Consider the following 18,435-nt stretch of genomic DNA (forward strand, 5'->3'; position numbering starts at 1 on the left):
AAAGAAGCTCTTACAGCTGCTGTTATCTCACAACAAGGGCTAACAATGCCAATGGTGTTGCTGGATGTACAGTGACTTTATTGTTTATATTTGTATTTGTTTGGGCTTATTTGGAGCTGTGATAACCTTAAAACAAATTCAAAATGTGTGGCAGAATCATTGAGTGTTGTTCAAAGCCCAAACTAAATTGGTATAATACATTCAAAATGTAGATAGCCTAAATCAAATATTAATAATGTAACTGTTTTGAAGCTTTTGTGCAAAGGTGAAGGTTAACAAATAGTTAAGTTAAAAATTAAACCAGGGAACCTTTAGGTGCAGGAAGTTAACCCATACACTCCCTTTATCTTTCGCCTAAATATCATGCAGGTTTTTGGAGTTTATAGCATAACTTGTTTGAGTTGTAGCTTTAGTCTAGTAGACAATAGTTACATACCAAGTAAAATCATTTTACACAGTTTGAAAAGCTTGTTTTTTAAAAATATTTAAATAATATACAAAAAAAGGCTTACAGTAATCCTTTCCTTTGCAGTATAAGACGTCCTAGTATGTACTGCATAAGATACTGGATGAAAGCTAGATGAGAGCTCAGAGGAAGAGATTGAAACAACAAGGAAAAATCAAATTACATTTATTATTGATGCATTGTTTCTTTTTTGATAAGCAAATCATCTGTTTTTCTTTCAGTCTAAAGAAACTTTACAATATAAAGAAACATACAAAGAACATCTTTATTACCTACACAAGACACCTAAGTCCCTAAGACAAGATTTCTGAACTATCCTACCATGAAAATACAAAGCAAACCCAAGAGACAGACTGCTTCATATTGAATACTGCCGTGTCATCAGAAAGGACCATGAATGGTACAGGAGAATCATTTATATCCCATTCCATTGAACCCCCACCCCTCCCCGACTCAACATAACCACCCGCACCCGACCAGCAAATCTTCCTAATGGTACAGTATTATACATCACAATAGAAGTACAGAGATGGCCAACGATCGATATACACAGAGGACTGAGAGAGGATCAGTGAGAGAGCTTCCATCTATACAACGCTATAACAGGAATAGCAAAGGACACAGTTACTTTTGATCTATTCTTAATTTAAAATGAGGTTCTCTTAAGTACTTTTAGCTTTTTAAAAGATCTCTTAAATTGATAAAAATCCTTCATATTAAAAACTGCAGTAAGAGGTCACATGTTTTTTTTTCGGGAGAAGATGCCCTTTGAAAAAAACGATTTACTAAGCCAATAGTAAAACTGAAACACAAGGAGAAGAGGACAGAGTGAGGATGCCACAGTTTGCTTCTCTCTGTCCTGTCCTCTCTCTGTCCTACCCTCCCCACCCATACAAGTCTTTAGCATACAGTCTTCATTTATTGTGTTGACTGTATTCTATACACGTTTATGGAAATTTAGCCACATGTGTCAAATAGTCATCCTTTCTCTATGAAAAAACATGGACAGTTTTATTTATAATTTACTTTCAACTGTATTCATTGGTAGTGACTGACATATCAAAACATGTCAATGATATCAAAATGCATTATACAGTATTTACAAAAAAGGAAATTAAAAAGAGAAGCGAGGGGAGACGTTTCCTGGGGGTGAGGGGTGGGATTGGAGGATAGACGGGGGAGGTGTGTGTGTGTGTGTGTGTGTGTGTGTGTGTGTGTGTGAAACTACATTGAAGGAACACTGGAGAGTGTGTCCCAGGCCACCAATAGCCAAATCCTGGAGATGTCCTTGTTGAACTCTGGGTACAATCTGTTCACATTGATATCAGAAAATTGATAAGTACGTCACCATCACCCATAGAGGCTACAATGGTTGTTTAGTTATTGTTTGTTTTGAACACAGCAATGACGTTAAGTGCTGCAGTGTGATGCCATGAGAGATTATGTATCCTTTTGAAACAGAGAGCTGATCAGGCCGAACATAACATACAAAAAGAAATTAAATAGCGTAAGATGTAACTATGATTTTCTTTGTGTGCAGATTCTACGGGCATTTCTTCTCAGTTGAATACATTAAAAAATAAAAACAATCTGCTGAAAACAAACAGAAATATCCATAACAAAAAGCGTCCCATTGTTGTTTCCTCTTCCTCAGACCGATGTGGCTGCATGATCTGTTTACCACAAGGTGCATCACTCTGCTCCCATCATTCACGCTGCTACAGTCTCCCATTTACTCTGGATCCTCTGTCCCGAACATATGGGATTCGTTGAGAGGATTTGGTCGATGGGAGCTCCAAGGAGACTGTTGTTGCTCGACTTTTTCTCGGTAATCAAAGTGTATTACACAGAATCTGTGAGTTCACTCCAAACTTCAAGCAAGAAAGCAGGTGGCTTCACAAGTGTATCCAAGGTCCTACTTTATCTCCAAGTCCGAAAATAAAAGACGGCCTTGGCGAGAGACCGGAATGAACCCTGGGAGGAAAACAATGCCACTTGGGAGTCCACAGTGATGTTGAAATCAAACCAAGTAATGGAGGGGAAGGAAACACGTTTTAGGATTCACAGACAACTTGTAAATAACAAATAATAAAACAACCACGATACAAGCTAAATATGTTGTATTTACAGACAAATCCATTGAAGAGATGCTCTCTTGCTCTGTTGATTTATGAATGAGAACTGGCACCTCAGAGCTTTTCCCATGTAGTAAAAACTGTGAGAACGGGGCGTATTAAGACAAGATAGCTAGATGATGATTCAGGTGCATCAGCAGATGTTTTGTACCAGGAAACAGCAGTGCTCTGAGAAAGCCTCTGTTTTAACTGTTGTGTAGTTTTAGCTAAAATACTACAGCAGAAACTACTTCATTAGGTTAAGACAGTCAATTATCCCGATTACTTTGAATGTTTATGCAAATGGTGCTACCAACATTTAGCTGTCAAAAACTCGAGCTACAAGTTCAGTTTAATTTAAAGGAGAGGTATGTGATGTGTGATAGACTGTAACAACAAAAACAAGACAAACATCAAATAGCCTTAAATCATGTAAACAGAAAATCATTGTGCATTTTTCAAATGAGTGTGCTTATTCTGTCATTGTTGATGCTGCTGCTGAGATAAAATGTGCCCTTTACAGGAAATCATAACTACATTAGTAGAATAATATCAATTATGAAAATTATAACAATAATATTACCAACAATAAACAAAAAATACAAACATTTAAAAAGAAAACCATTCTTGCCCTAAAATAATATTATCAGTTCATGTTTTTTTTTCTTGTTTTTTTTTTTTAAATCATTCCTGACACAGGAGTTTTTGAATGAGGGTTTTCGGCCCTTGTCAGTCAACAACCGCGTGTCCTTATAAGTTATGATCAGCGAGAAATAATGGAGTGGTGGTGGTACAGCGGGGCATCTTGTTTGGGTGTGAACGCCACCCATGAGGGCAGGTTTTTTGGGTTTTGGGAGAGACAGGCTCGGAGCAGATTCAGGCTCTTTCTGTCCTAGGGCCCGTGCCGAGGCCCGGCAGGCGAAGAAGAATCCGAGAAGGGACCCTTCCTGTCGCTTGGAGGCCTTTTCATGTTCTTAAACCCATTTTACAGGCGTTGGGATGGGGGGCCTTGAGGGGAGTCCTGCTTTCCAGGTGCATCCCCAGGGGCTGTGTGGCACACCGTCCACCAGGAGGAGGTAGGAAGGGAGAGAGGAAGGTAATGCAAGACGCACCAGGGTGGATGGGAGGGGGAAGATTTGGGTAAGGGGAGATGAAAAGGAAATAAAATAAAATAAAAGATAAAATAAAATAAAAAAATCACACACTCATCGTCATGTTGGGTGAATACTGTAAAGAGAGAAAAAAGAGAGGGGAGGGGAAAAAAGATAAGCCAAAACTATATGATTAAACTACCCAATTCAAGATATAAGCAATACAACTAACTGAACTAAATGCCATGTCCAGCAAACATTACATATTATTATTAACCCTGACTAAGTCTGTTAACCAGCAGCAAGCAAAGCAGCCCAAGGAGAAAATGTTAAGGATTGGAGAACACAGTGAAGAGACTGTGGCAAAATGTAGTCGTTGTCAGTCTCATATTAATCACTCTATGACAATCTCTCCATGCAGCAGAGAAAGCATATGACGTGGTTCTTTCTCATGCTTGTGTTTGTGCATGCTGTGTTTGTGTGTGTGTTGGGTAGAGTAGGGAAAAGTTAACACAACATAAAGGACTTATTAAAGGTGACATTTAGCCAGGAGGATTGGTTGTAAGGTCAAAATAGAGCAAGGGGCTGGCTTCACTAACATATTTTAGATTGGTCGGGAGTGTTTTTCTCTATAAAATGTTTTTAAAACTGTTGCAAGCAAACCGTTTCTGCAATAGTGAACCTAGCTGATGGTGGTTTCTCAGTCCCTTTTTTTCATTTAATGTAATTAAAGAACCTGTTGGCTTTGTGCAAGAGACGCATTTAGAGACAAATCCATCTAAAGTCTGGGTTTCATTTTTGATAAGCTATAGTGAAAGTCTATTTTCTATTTCAAACTGGCCCCAGGTCAACTTGGACAATTAACATAGGATTCAAATGTTGCATGCTTTAATTGAGTCTCAAACCCGATGGATAAATCACAATTGTATAACAAATATTAAAGTGTTTTGTGACATAATGTGATACTGCTTTTTGATCAAGTTATCATAGGCGATTTGTGCAGATACAATTGAATCTGAATAAAGGGATTTCATTCAAACACCCGACTCTATATCTTATCACAGTCAGATCTGATTTGATCTAGTCTTCTAGTTTGTTCCCAGCTTAAGAAGTATGCTGTCTCCTTTTAGTACTCACACTTTCACTTTGGAATGGGTTTAAAAAGTTGCCTGCCATCTCGCCGTCGTCCCGCGGAGTGCCGGGAGGATTGTTCATGCCTGCCATGTTGTTAGGAGAATTCTACAACACAGATAAAAGTAACAGTAAGAATACAGACGTCTTACAGAGAGACAGATAGCTAGACAGAGAGAAATTCAGTCTTACCTTTGGCAACCCATCCATGTCACCAGAGCCTGTGATCAGCAATAGAAAAAGGAGAAATCATTATGAGGTAACTGTTAACTGATCCGAATTCAACACGATCAGGAAATCCAGAGCAGTCAGGAACAACCTGCCCTCTCACAAATAATGGCCTTTAATTAAGCCATTTGTTTCAGATACAGATGAGAATCAACTTGCTGGCTTCAGTGATCACGCCTCACAAATCTACAGGATCAATTGGCCTTCTCACTGCCCCACTAATCTGTTTGAACTTTGATCAATAACAGGAAAGGGGAGGACACTTCCTCTGTATGCCATGAGAGGGCAGAGTCTCACTTCTAAAGACAGTAACCGGTAGAAACATAGAGTCTGAAGCCTCTACGAAGTACATGCTGCACGCAATATCTATGGCTACTCACCTAGTGATCCGTTCATATGATGCTGCTCCATAGCACCCATTCCCCCCATAGGCCCGTCAGGACCCGGCCCCATAGGGAACTAATAAAAAACACATTATAAAGGTTATTTGCTTTACTCTGTGTTGATTGTACAGAAAAATACTAATACATATTGGGGGAAATATGTTTACTGTAGATCAAAATTAAACAAAATTACTTACATTAGGTCTGTTTCCACCAGGGCCGATAGGGTTCATCATTGTGTAGATGTTTTCACTTGAGTTTGTCGAATCTATGAATAAAAAAACAGTTGTGTAAGTGAAATCAGAATACTGTAAGCAGTTTGAGTCCTGAGAAACACTTGCAGATAAGCCCTCATCACTGACATCCTTTTTCATATCAAATTGTTCCAAAAAAGGTCAAAAAATAAAGTGGGTTTGGGCGGTGGTTGGGAATGGGGTAATGAATGGAAAATAACGAGCTAAGCTGCACAGAAACGATCGGAGCGGCACAGTCTTTCACTGTGTCTGACGTTGTTTCACTGTAATTCTGCAATTTGCTTCCCATATTCAGCTAGAGCCCAGTCATGTTCTTATTTCTGCTGAACATGACAAGAACCAGCAGAAGTATCACTACATAATGTCAGTGAATCTGTCTGTCAGTCAATCTCCATCCTGCTCCCTGCAATGTTCAATAAAAGAAACCTGCAATCTCTCCTTCCTAGAAGCAGGAGATTAGTATATAATATGGACAACGTGACACATTTGCGACAACCAGTACATGATGTGTCACTCCTTGTGTGTGCTTATCCTGACAAAATTCAGAAGGATGAGGTGACCTTGATCTGACATTGCAGGCGGAAAGTTGTGAGTGACAGAATGAGAAAAGCAGGCAGGAATCAGAATAGCAGATTGAAAGACAGGAAAGGACAGTATGTGCAAAGTGGTGGAGAGATCTCGCCTGTTAGTGTCCCTTCATCTAGCTTCTGTTGTCGTGACTGGAGGAGGGGGAGGTGAAAGGGGGGGGGGGGGAGGCGGCAGTGCTGAGTGGGAGGTGTGCATTTTTTGTGGGAGGTTTGTGTGGAAGTGTGTGGAAGTGTGTGTGTGTGCACAGTCTTGGCGACTGCAGTGGAAATATGTTTCCCCTCCCGGTGTACGTGTGAGCAGGAGCATTTTGTGCAAAAGGTTGCCCTGGCAACGTATCACAATAGAGGTACGTATATAAATAATAAATAGTGGACACAAAAAGAAGCTCTCGGCAGGCCAGCAGAAAGAGAACATCCACAGGATATCAGCCCACAGGGTTTTGTTCTCAGCTAATCCTCCGCACAGACTCTAGATTGATGAGTCAAAGCTGAGGAAGATCACTCGTCTGATTGCAGACTGACATGCCTCCGCTTTCCTTTCAAACAACTGTCTGAACACTGAGGGAAAACACAGCTAGCAACGCCAGAATATTTTGTTCCTTCACTGAAAAATGACTGCATAAAATGCAGCGGTGGAAGAAGTATTGAGATCATTTAGTTAAGTGAAAGTACTGGGAAAAAGAAGGTCCTTAATTAAGTAAAAGGATGTAATAATTGAGCAAAATGCACTTAAAGTCCCAGTAAAGTGTTCCCTGTCAGTGTTTAACTGCTATGTATGATGTTTATGATTCATATTAAAGCTGTGTATGATGCCTATCACTGATGTTGATTGACATGTTGAAGGGGCCATATTATGCTTATTTTCAGGTTTCATAATTGCATTTGTGACATTTTTACATGCTTTTATGTTCAAAAATTCCTTTATTTAGGGAACTTTGAGATTGAAGCCCTTGCAGACCATTCACGTGCACAGAAACCTATATAACACACAACAGGAAAGGGAAAACCCCCACAAGCACAATAGGGCTCCTTTCATTTTAAATACTGCTGCTCAGAAAATACTTTATCCTTTAGTTAATCAGGAAATTTCATATTCAAAATCCCCAAATGTCTAGATACATGTTTTTCACTGGACAGGAAGTCATAACAAAATGTAAAGTAACTAAAGTCTTTAGATAAATGCAATGCAGGAAGAAGTACAATATGTGTATCTGTGATGAAGTAAAAATAAGCAAAAGGTGAATATAATAGAAACACTCACATAGTAAGAGCACTCTGGTGTCTGGTATCACTCATTTGAGTTACTTATGTAACTCAAATGAGTGATTGTGTTCTTGTGTAAATGTACTTTGTTACAGTCCACCACTGAATGTGTTTTAAACTTACAAAATACATTCCTTAAGTATTTAGAGAGCTATCACTGCCTGTCTTTGCTAAGGAGGGATGTGTTTCAGACAGAACAGGTTTGATGTTTCTTAGAAAGAGCCTTTGTTCAGTGAACGCAGGATAAAAGTAGAAATCAGACGGGGAACTGAAGTGTATAACTCACCTCCGGGGCTAGGCATGATGGGAGTTCCTGGTGGGCCGCCTCCCCCTGGAGGGCCCTGAGGGGTGAAGAAGAGAGAGACAAAGAGAAATGAGGGCTGAGTGCATCTAGATGGCAGTGTGCCTGTTAGATATCACGGCATGACAGGTAATTTATGGCCCCTGGTCCAACACGAGTCCATGACGGGACACTTACCACATAGTTGCCTGGAGATGAAGATGAATAAGCTATCTGTCGAGAGAAGAGACCAGAGGTTAAAACAAAACATGAGACACAGTTATTGTAAACACACTCAGTCATGTAGGAGATGAAGATGTAAGACAGTGAGACTCACTGAGTTGGAGTTGGGGTTCGGCCAGGGACCTCTTCCACCAGGACCCCTGCAGGAGCAACACAGAGGAAAAGAAGGAGAACTTTAATAAAAGACTTCAGGCACATATCTGAGCTGCATGCATCATAGGAGACCCTTATCATTACTCACATGTTACATTTGATCATTTTGTGAGTGCATAAATAAAGTCTACTAGTCTACAGACACACATTTTAACTGTGAGAACATTGCTCTTTAACTGCAGAAGGCACATATTTAGAAACTAAATAGAGTAATTCCTTCTGATGGCATAATTAGCCAGTTGAGTTGTTTGTAAGTGAAATATGTTTTTTTTTTTATTAGGAGCAAAAGTTCAGACAAATTAGTCCAAAATAGCATATACACAAACAGTATTAAAACAGAACAAAACCATCACTAGAGCAATTTAAAGTTTAATGCACAATACTCTCTGTACTTATACACAAGTGACTGGTGAGAACATTTTCACCTCGAGCAACAATCGTTAAAAACCATGAAAATCAGTTAAGAAAAATAACAGACTTTCCCTTTAATTATGCTTAACTATGACAGAAGAATACAGACATTTAAAACAATTTTTTTTGTATCTACTCACATGTTCATGCCCGGCATCCCTGGCCCCATGGAGTTCGGAGGGGGCCTCATCCCTCCACCATAGTTCTGCACAGAGAGTGGAACACACACACACACACACAGTCACACCTGCTCCGTCTAAAGGTTTGAATCTTAATGAAGGTCAGCGACCATCATGTCTCCCCCTAACTAGTGTTTAATTATGTGATGTATGGGCAGTGTGTGAAAGAGGACAGCTGTGTGTGAGAGCGCGCCTGTATGTTGTGTGTCTCCGTGTGTTCATGCTCCCCTCTGTGTGTTTGCGTGTATGTTTTCATGGCTGCCCAGCAGGCGGGTTTGGCTGCCACTACACGTGTGTTCTTGTGTAGGTGTGTGTGTGTGTGCGTGTGTGTGTGTGTGTGTGAGAAAGACAGAGTAGGGGGGCAGGCCAGAGAGCAGCTCCACTCAGAGGAAGAGTTTTGTTCAGCAGACGATTACACTTGTCGAGCAGATGCCACACCAGCTGCTGGTACACACACTGCCAAAGTCACCGAGCCAGGGTGGCACAGAGAGGGGCCGAGGGGGCACGTGTGTGTGTGTGTGTGTGTGTGTGTGTGTGTGTGTGTGTGTGTGTGTGTGTGTGTGTGTGTGTGTGTGTGTGTGTGTGTGTGTGTGTGTGTGTGTGTGTGTGTGTGTGTGTGTGTGTGTGTGTGTCTGTGGTGATAGCGAGAGGTGGTTAGTTGCAGAATAAAGCAGGTGTCTGGTAACAGTAATTCAAAGGGAAACTATTGTTTAAGCACCTTATGTGTATTGGTGAGGCTGTGGGTATGAGGTGGAGTGGTCGTTTGCAAATCAGAAGATAGCTGGTTCGATTCCCAGCCAGTCCAGTCCACATGTCGACGTATCGTTTGGCAAGACACTTAACCCCAAATATTTCTCCCTGATGGCATAGCCAAGGGCGTGTGAGTGTGTGAGTGCAGCCTCTGCCTCTGTGTGTGGGGTGGGTGAATGCTGACTTGTATTATGGGGTCTGAACGACGAATAAAGCCATATATAAAATACAGACTATTTATGTATTTCCCTGGATTACTTTGACTTACATGAAAGTGTAAAAAGAAAAACCAACAGTTCGAAAATTGGCACCAATTTCAGTCAAAATGTGTTGGTGGCTGCTTGCTCAAAGTTTGTCTCCTTAGGTGGGCATCACAAGTAGGATTTAACATGTAGTCCTGGCGTGAGCAGTGAACTCCGGTTAGAGCCAAGCTAATCATCATAGCACTTCTGACATTTAAAGGCAGATTAACGAGGCAGGCACAACCAAAATCCTTCCTCAGAAAAGAATGATTATCTGCTTGCATTTTATAGGCTGCTGGTTTGAGATTATGGCCGTTTTTATGGTAGTCCTTTAATGAACGTTTGGTGTATTCATAAACTGAAACTCCAAGCACGAAATGTGGCTGTGTGACAGCTGGAGAGTGGGAGTGCAGTGGGCTGGTAGAGCTGAAGGATATACCATCTTCTCAGTCATGACTTTATTAACTCAATCCTTTCTATGTTATTATGTATGTGTTAAAGGAATAGCTCTGGTGCTTACCTGTGGGCCCATGCCTCCCATGCCTCTAGGGGGATTCATTCTCATTGGACCGCCCATGTTTGGATGTCCTGTGGTGAAATGGCAGCTTGTTAGAATAGAAGCACTATTTGGATCAATAATAATCCCATAAATGAGGAAAAAAGGCTCAGACTGAGAAGGAAATATGACATTACTCTGAAGGTGCTTTCTGGAATAACACCACATGTTTCAATACCTTGAGGTCTGGTGGGGTCCAGGCTGTTTGGTAGGAGAGGCTGTGATCCAGGGATGCTCCCAGGAGGCTGATTTGGCATACGGAGGGCTGGCCTTGGGCCGCCTGGGTACCGTGGAGACATGAATGGCTGCAGGAAGGACATAAGAAGGACGATAATTACTTTATTTTAGGGTATTCAGCCGCAGAATGGTTGTTAAAATAATTTTTCCTGTGACCTTGTTTCACTTAAGTCCATTTCATACACTCTAAGACATAGTTAACATAATTAAACATAGCAGCTTATTTATAAAAGCAGCAGTTTGCTAATCTCAAGTAAAGAATACAAACTAAAGTCTTTATAGGAGGGTTTGTAAAATGAATGCAGCAGAAATAATTAGATAGAAGGACATGAATAGAGATGAAACAATACATGCATTATAAAACACACAAACCACAAGAGTGTACATGTCTCAGCATGCCGTGGTCATTTTTAGCTCCTTATTCAAACTTAATAACGTCACATCCATAAGTGTTGGTCCACTGTATGATTTTATATCTATTTTTCTCTTTTTTAAGATGCTGTTGAACTGATATTTACAGACTACGATCTTCCCTACTGTTATGATGCAAATATCTTTATAATCAGCCTTAATTTAAAGGACTTTTCTGGGCATTTTTTTCTGGGAATTGTTACTGTTTAAACCAGATCAGTCACAAAGTATACCTCAGATGAGCACAAACACCTAAAGAACAATGATACGTTTAGATAATGGAAATAAAAGACTCAGTTAACCCGACTTTCTGTTTCTAACTCTCCCTGTTATGAGGATATGTCATTGCAGATCAGCAGGGGGAGCTATTGTGTTAAAGAAAACTGTCCTGTAGTAGTTTGTTACATTTACTAAAAAGGAGGGGCTTGTTGTTACGTTTTGCAAAATAAGACCTCAGGTGGTTAAATCCATTAGGATAAAGGTAAAGGAGGACAAATAAGAGAGAAGAGGGGAGACATGGAGGATAAAACACTTGGACCCAGAGACAATATGGGAGAGGAGGAGGTGGAGCAGAGAAGAAGAGGAACATGAGAACTGAAGAGCTGTTCTTCATGTTTCTCTGCTTTCCTGCACATTTTCTCACCATGTCTAAATCACCACCAGTGCTGTAAATACACAGCCTGGATAGTGTGAATTATATCAGAAAGTGAAGACACCATGCACACAGATGTTTCAGCGGAGAGGGGGACAAGAGCTAGCCGAAAGACACACACACACACCCACACACACACACACACACACACACACACACACACACACACACACACACACACACACACAGCCAGTGCACCACTAGTGAATAATGTAAAGCACCCCAGACAGATGGTTTTCAGAATTACCTATGAGAGTACGCTGCTGCACAAACTACAAATACCCACATCAAGTGAGCCATATTTCAGCGTCAGATGATAAGAATTAATCACACTGTTTTAGTATCAAGGGGAGACATGCTGATTGGAATGCCGATTGGGTAAGAGTTGTGTGTTTTGGTCTCGGAGCATGAACAGCAGAATAATGTTCATATCATCATTTTCACACAGCGATAAGCACCGACAACGCAAATACAACTGAAGCCTGGCTTTCAATAGTAATTATGCAGTGTGTGTTCAGTGTATGTGTGTTCGGGGCAAGTGGAGGACAAATTATATAATCCCATATACCCCTTGAGGCTAGGAATGACTTACTACTTTTTAAACCTCGTCCTACTCCTTTTCTTTCCTGTCTACCTTCTCCTCCTCTCCTCTCTCTCCTTTTACCGTGTTGTGGTAGGTTTTTGCACGAAGAGCTGCACAGTGTCAGGCTGTGCTGCAATATTAATGGTCTATTGATGGACTATGAGATGGTGAGTGCAGGGCTGAGGGAGAGAGGAGGCCCTCCAGATGCACCTCCGCTCCTTACAGCTGGGCCAACACCGCTAAATTATTCATCCGACCCACCATCGTGGATGCTGCCTGTCCTGCCTGCTAGCACAACAAGGGAGCGGTGTGCTGTTTGTACACTGCTGTTGTGTGAGCCGGTGGAAAAGTGAGGTGAGTGTGAGAGATGGCTTACAGAGTCAAGTACAACACAGTAGCAGCGGGGGAGGAGGAGGGGAGTAAATGTTTCCGTCTTACCTGTCCGTGAGGTCCCATCATGGGATTACTGGGGTTGTGTGGGGGAGGCTGTGTGTGTGGGGAAGGCTGAGATCCTGGAGGACCCTGGTGGAGAAAGATGGAAAAAGATGTCAATAAAGGGCAACAATAATGGATTAGGATATTGAACATCGGAGATATTCAAATAAAGCACAATGTCATACAACATTTAAAGAATTTTATGATTTGGGGGTTTTCCCATTTCTGCAGTGGGTTGAATAAGTTTTTGTGCATGTAAATGATCTGCAAAGGCTCAAATCCCCAAGTTCCTTTCCAAGACCCCCCCCCCCGCGCCTGAAACACCTCAATTGGACTCCTTTGTTTACTTTGGTAACATTGTGACATCACTATATAACACTCATTACAATTGGCTAAAGCTTAAACACATTGTACGTGAAAGGCAGCTAACCAATCAGAGCAGACTGGGCTCTGGTTTCAGACAGAGGGTGAAAAGAGCTGCTACAGCACAGGCAGTATGAGAAAAACAAAGACCTTCCTGAACGTTAAAGGCACGAATACTATTATGAAAGCTGAAAATTAGCATAATATGTTCTATTTAAAGTGAATACAGTATCAGCGAACTTTGACCTTATTGTCTCTCTCTACAGTAACCTCATCTGACTCCAGCAGCAGATGCTCCAACTGTTGCTACCTGTAGATGAATATGGAGGAAAAGGACCACCCAATGTCAAACCAGGCTTATCTACTATTCTGCCAGAGCCTCTCTCAAGCACTCTGCTATCAGGTAACATTACAGGTGTGTGTGTGTGTGTGTGTGTGTGTGTGTGTGTGTGTGTGTGTGTGTGTGTGTGTGTGTAGGTGTAGGTGTGTGTGTAGGTGCAACTGAGCGGTGATCAGTGCGAATATGAGATCTCCCGTTTTTTTCATACAGGTGAAAGCAGGATATTCTTGTCTCAGGTGCAGAGTTTGTGCTGGCCTCAATATGTGTGTGCATGTACAGTGTGTGTGTATTGAAGAGGGGGGGGGGGGGGCTGCTAAGGGGTGTTACTTCAACAGGTGTGCGTCTGACAACAGTGTAAAGCTAAAGGATTAGGGGATTACTCATGTGCAACATAACCTGAGACACACACACACACACACACACACACACACACACACACACACACACACACACACACACACACACACACACACACACACACACACAGCTGGACATGTTTACATGACTTTGAATTAACTTGCCCATGCAAATATGCAGGAAAACATGCATGTACACAAATCAAGGCTTGATTAAACTGTTGTTCTGTATTGATTTAACGTTCCCTTTAATTAACTGCTTTATAAATAGACTTAATTAATCCAGGGATTGTTCTCCGAAAAATGGTTCACTTATAAAATGTCAATAAAACAACCACTGCATTCCAATTTTGTCTCATACAAAGTCCTAAAACCGAATATATTAAACCATTAATGGCATAAGTTGTAATAAAAAAAAACAAAATACCAGGAAAGTACTTATTATAGTGTCTTCATACATAACTAAAAGCTACAACCTATATAATATTTAATGGGATTATAAATCTTCACATAAAAGGTTAAAAAATGTTAGGAGCAGTTAACCATTTTTCACAATGGCTGTCATCATCTAACTTTGATTGAGCAACTAAGTGTTTTAGCACACACACACACACACACACACACACACACACACACACACACACACACACACACACACACACACACACACACACACACACACACACACACACACACACACACACACACACACACACACACACGCACACGTAGAGCTGTCTAGACTTGTGCATCTCTTCACCTGTGTGCAGCATTTCCTCCAAAACGTGTCAGCTGAATCTCTATCGCCTCACACAAACACTTGCACACACACTCCCTTTAAATGTCTACTTCCTCCCCCCCTGCCATTGTCACCCACACTTTCCCACCCTGCCCACCGTGCAGCCCTCCCTGTGTGAGTGCTCTGTTGGCATGTCTGGTATAGTGGAGTGCCGACAGCGCTGAGCACCAGGATCCTGTGGGCACTGCTACAGTGGGAAAATAAACATGCCTGACAGACAGCATGAAACGAGTGTGTTCCCACAGGCTCAGAAACACTGCCGCTGCCAGGTACCCCGTATAAGAGCTCAGATTTTGGCAGGAGCGATGAGCTTGTACATACACGTGAAAACAATCCCGCTCCGAAGCAGAAGCACTTATTCATTGACTAACAACTGTTTCTAAAAGGCACAAGTGTTGAGCTCAGGAGCTCTCGAGACACGTGCTTACTATCCTTTTGACACATAGCAGTTTACTTCAGTTGCTGCATTGATTCCATTCATCTCATTGTCACAACATTTCATCTAATCTGAGAAGCAGTCGAGCCTTCAATCGAGACACTTATTAATCAGCTACACAACATGCAGCCGGTCAATAATCTATCCAACAATCAGGAAATGTTTATTTAGTTGTACATACAGTGTACTCTGGATGTGTTGGCACAATTATGAAGTTTGTATCGTTGCCACTGTTGGGGTTTTGCCTGTGTGTGTGTGTTTTGGGTAGTTAACACCAGCTGTAGTGGTGTGCTCTGTCTCTCAGCAGGTTCACGCTGAGGCTAATGCAGCGCTAGCTCTCTCTGACCTCAGAGGTTATTGTTGTTGATGTGCCAGTCCTTGTGTGTATGTGTGAGTGTGTGTGTGTGTGTATGTCTAACAAGACCCCCATGCAGAGTCTGGCTGCAATGATTTAACTGCAGCAGTCTGCATCCCAGTTACACGCACGCACACACACACACACACACACACACACACACACACACACACACACACACACACACACACACACACACACACACACACACACACACACACACACACACACACACACACACACACACACACACACACACACACACACACACACACACTTTTAGTCACTTAGGAGATCTTACTTATGTTCATTTCCTAGAGTTAACCATGACCATTTTCACTAGATTCCTAATCCCATCTCCGACTGTAATTTTACCTTACTCCTGCAGTGTGTTATATAGGTTTTTGTGCATGTAAAGGGTCTGCAAAGGCTTAAATCCCAAAGTTCCCTCCAGAGGGAAGTCTCTCCCACACAGTCACCCCTCTGCTTAAGATGCTTCCGTTGGACTTCATGACACAGCGCTCATGCTTCTATTGGCTAGTGCGCCAACACATTTAAAGTGGTAGGCTAGGGGTGGGACATCTCTAAGCAATTGACCAATCACAACAGAGCCGGCCAACTTACCAATCAGAGCAGACTAGACTTTGGTTTCGGACAGAGGGTGAAAAGAGGTGCTGCAGCACAGGCAGTATGAGAAAAACAAAGAGCTTTTTTTGTACCAATAAAGCACCTTCTTCAATCCTTAAAATAACATCACATTTTTTCTTGTTGTCCTCGGTTTGTATGTTTACGGTTAATTGCACTTAAGTTGCTTTAGATCAGTCTTTCTCAAAGAGTGGTCCGCGGACCACTGGTGGTCCGTGAGCGACCCCTAGTGGTCCGTGAGTATTTTGGTAAAATGTCACATTTGAAATTAATATATTATAAGTTTAAAGTGTTTCTCAAACTGTCTTAAAATGACTAGTATAGAGAGTAGCATAGATGTAGCGTATATTTACGTAGGTTCGTAGCTACGTAGCTAAGTAGGTTACGATCTTACGTCATAAATGATTTGCGCGGTCAATTTGAGCTGTCAACTGACAAGATGGATCGATGGCTAAAGACAGGGTCAGTTAAAAGAAAATTAATTGACAAATCTGACGTGACAGTCAAGGTGCATCGTCCTGATGCAGGAGATCCAGCAACTACAAGTGGTTCAGCCGCAGCGACAAGTGATTTTGTGTGCGTTACTGAGTCCCAGGAGAGCGGTTCGCCGTCTAACCACCACCCGGCTGAAAGCTGTGAAACTCGGCTTGATCGCGGAAAGTCCAGCGCTAAAGTGAAGAGAAAATATCACAGCGACTACATAAAATTTGGATTTTCTGGACTGGAGATGAAGAGGATCACAATCCACACTGTGTTTTGTGCTACGAGTCGTTGGCTAACGAGGCTATGAAACCCGCCAAGCTCAAGCGTCATTTTGAGAGCAAACACAAGGATTACATCTGGAAACCTTTAGCATTGTTTGAGAGAAAACGTGATGAACTTAAAAAACACATGACGAAGGCGCCCTCACATTTTTTTGCGACGGGGGAAAATGCGAAGGCTACAGAGGCATCTTACAGGGTATCCCTTCTCATCGCAAAAATCAGGGAAACCTCATTCGATAGGTGAGAATTTAGTCAAACCAGCTGCCAAGGTTATGGCTAATGTATTGTTTGGGGAGAAAGCAAGCGACGAAATTAACAGGGTCCCCCTCTCCAATGATACTGTCCAGCGGCGAATAACAGCCATGGCCGAAAATGTGAAAGATCAGCTGATCACACGTTTACGCCAAAGCCAGTGTTTCACACTGCAACTGGACGAGTCAACTGATATCGTGAATGAGGCAAACCTGCTGTGTTTTGTAAGGTACGTTTATGATGGCGGTGTGCAGGATGAATTTCTGTTTTGTCGTTCCCTGCCGACCAACACCACAGGGGAAGCCATTTTTGACTCAGTCAACGATTTCATCCTGCAGAATAATATCGACTGGACACGATGTGTTGGTATTTGCACAGATGGTGCAACTGCAATGACTGGGAAACACAAGGGACTGGCAGTGCGCGTACGCGCAGTTGCACCTTGCGCCACAGCAACACACTGTTGCATTCACAGAGAACAGCTGGCTGTGAAAAAAATGCCACCATGCCTCAAATCAGTACTGGACGAGTCTGTGAAAATTGTTAATACAATAAAAACCAAAGCACTGAACACACGTCTTTTTAAAGCTCTGTGTGATGAAATAGGAAGTGAACACACAAAACTGCTTTTCCATACTGAAGTTCGCTGGCTGTCGCGTGGGAAAGTTCTCACCCGTCTATTTGCACTGCGCGATGAGGTGATGTTATTCTTGCATCATATTGATGAACTGTATGACAGACTGCATGATTTCCAGTGGCTCTCAAAATTGGCATACCTGGCCGATGTCTTTAGCGCACTCAATGCTTTGAACTTAGCGCTGCAGGGAAAAGCCGTCACCGCCTTCAATGTGCAGGACAAAATTAAAGCCGCACGCCTCAAGATGGAATTGTGGTGTGTCCGTCTGGATCGCCAGGAGTTTGACTGTTTTCCGACGCTTGTGGATTTTCTCCTCGCTGCAGATGAAGAGCTGGACGGCGGCACAGTTGCAGCCTTCAAGGTACATCTGCAAGGCCTTCACTTTCAGCTGGGAAGATATTTCCCAGAACTAGATACAGGCTATGAGTGGATCAGGAATCCATTTGGGGACAAAACGCACATCGAGCACGTCAGTTCCAAGCTCCCATCAAGACAGGTTGACAACCTTGTGGACATCGCATCTGATGGGACACTGAGGACGACTTTCAGAGAGAAAAGCTTGACGGACTTTTGGGTCCACGTCCAGCCTGAGCACCGAGAGCTGGCTGACGCTGCTCTGAAACTGTTGATGCCGTTTCCAACCACCTACAACTGTGAAGTTGGTTTTTCTACACTTGTTGGTCTGAAAACAAAGCAGCGTAACAGGATCAATGTGGACTGTGATATGAGACTAAAACTCTCCAGTTTGGATCCAGACATTGTTTCACTGATGTCTCAGCACAAGCAGCACCATTCCTCCCATTAGGTAGCAACAGAGACACGCAGTGTATGAGTGAGTA

The 18,435-nt window shown here is 42.2% G+C and overlaps 1 protein-coding gene across 2 annotated transcripts in view; it reads right to left on the minus strand.

Moving 5' to 3' along the window:
* Positions 1–615: 615 nt before the first annotated feature.
* Positions 616–18,435, minus strand: part of ssbp4 (single stranded DNA binding protein 4) — an 86,623-nt gene continuing 68,803 nt past the window's right edge. The window contains exons 6-17 of one of the 2 annotated variants that reach the window (XM_063891628.1): positions 12,653–12,736; positions 10,510–10,636; positions 10,296–10,363; positions 8,745–8,809; positions 8,135–8,180; positions 7,996–8,031; positions 7,804–7,858; positions 5,611–5,681; positions 5,411–5,489; positions 4,995–5,023; positions 4,809–4,910; positions 616–3,627 (exon numbers count right to left, since the gene is read on the minus strand). In XM_063891628.1, the coding sequence (XP_063747698.1) occupies positions 3,547–3,627; positions 4,809–4,910; positions 4,995–5,023; positions 5,411–5,489; positions 5,611–5,681; positions 7,804–7,858; positions 7,996–8,031; positions 8,135–8,180; positions 8,745–8,809; positions 10,296–10,363; positions 10,510–10,636; positions 12,653–12,736 (843 nt within the window). In that variant the 3' untranslated portion in view covers positions 616–3,546. Of the gene's footprint in view, positions 3,808–4,808; positions 4,911–4,994; positions 5,024–5,410; positions 5,490–5,610; positions 5,682–7,803; positions 7,859–7,995; positions 8,032–8,134; positions 8,181–8,744; positions 8,810–10,295; positions 10,364–10,509; positions 10,637–12,652; positions 12,737–18,435 lie in introns of both variants that reach the window. The other variant, XM_063891629.1, reaches the window with a different exon arrangement.

Source organism: Eleginops maclovinus, chromosome 9 (assembly GCF_036324505.1).
Source record: "Eleginops maclovinus isolate JMC-PN-2008 ecotype Puerto Natales chromosome 9, JC_Emac_rtc_rv5, whole genome shotgun sequence".
Taxonomy (NCBI): Eukaryota; Metazoa; Chordata; class Actinopteri; order Perciformes; family Eleginopidae; genus Eleginops; species Eleginops maclovinus.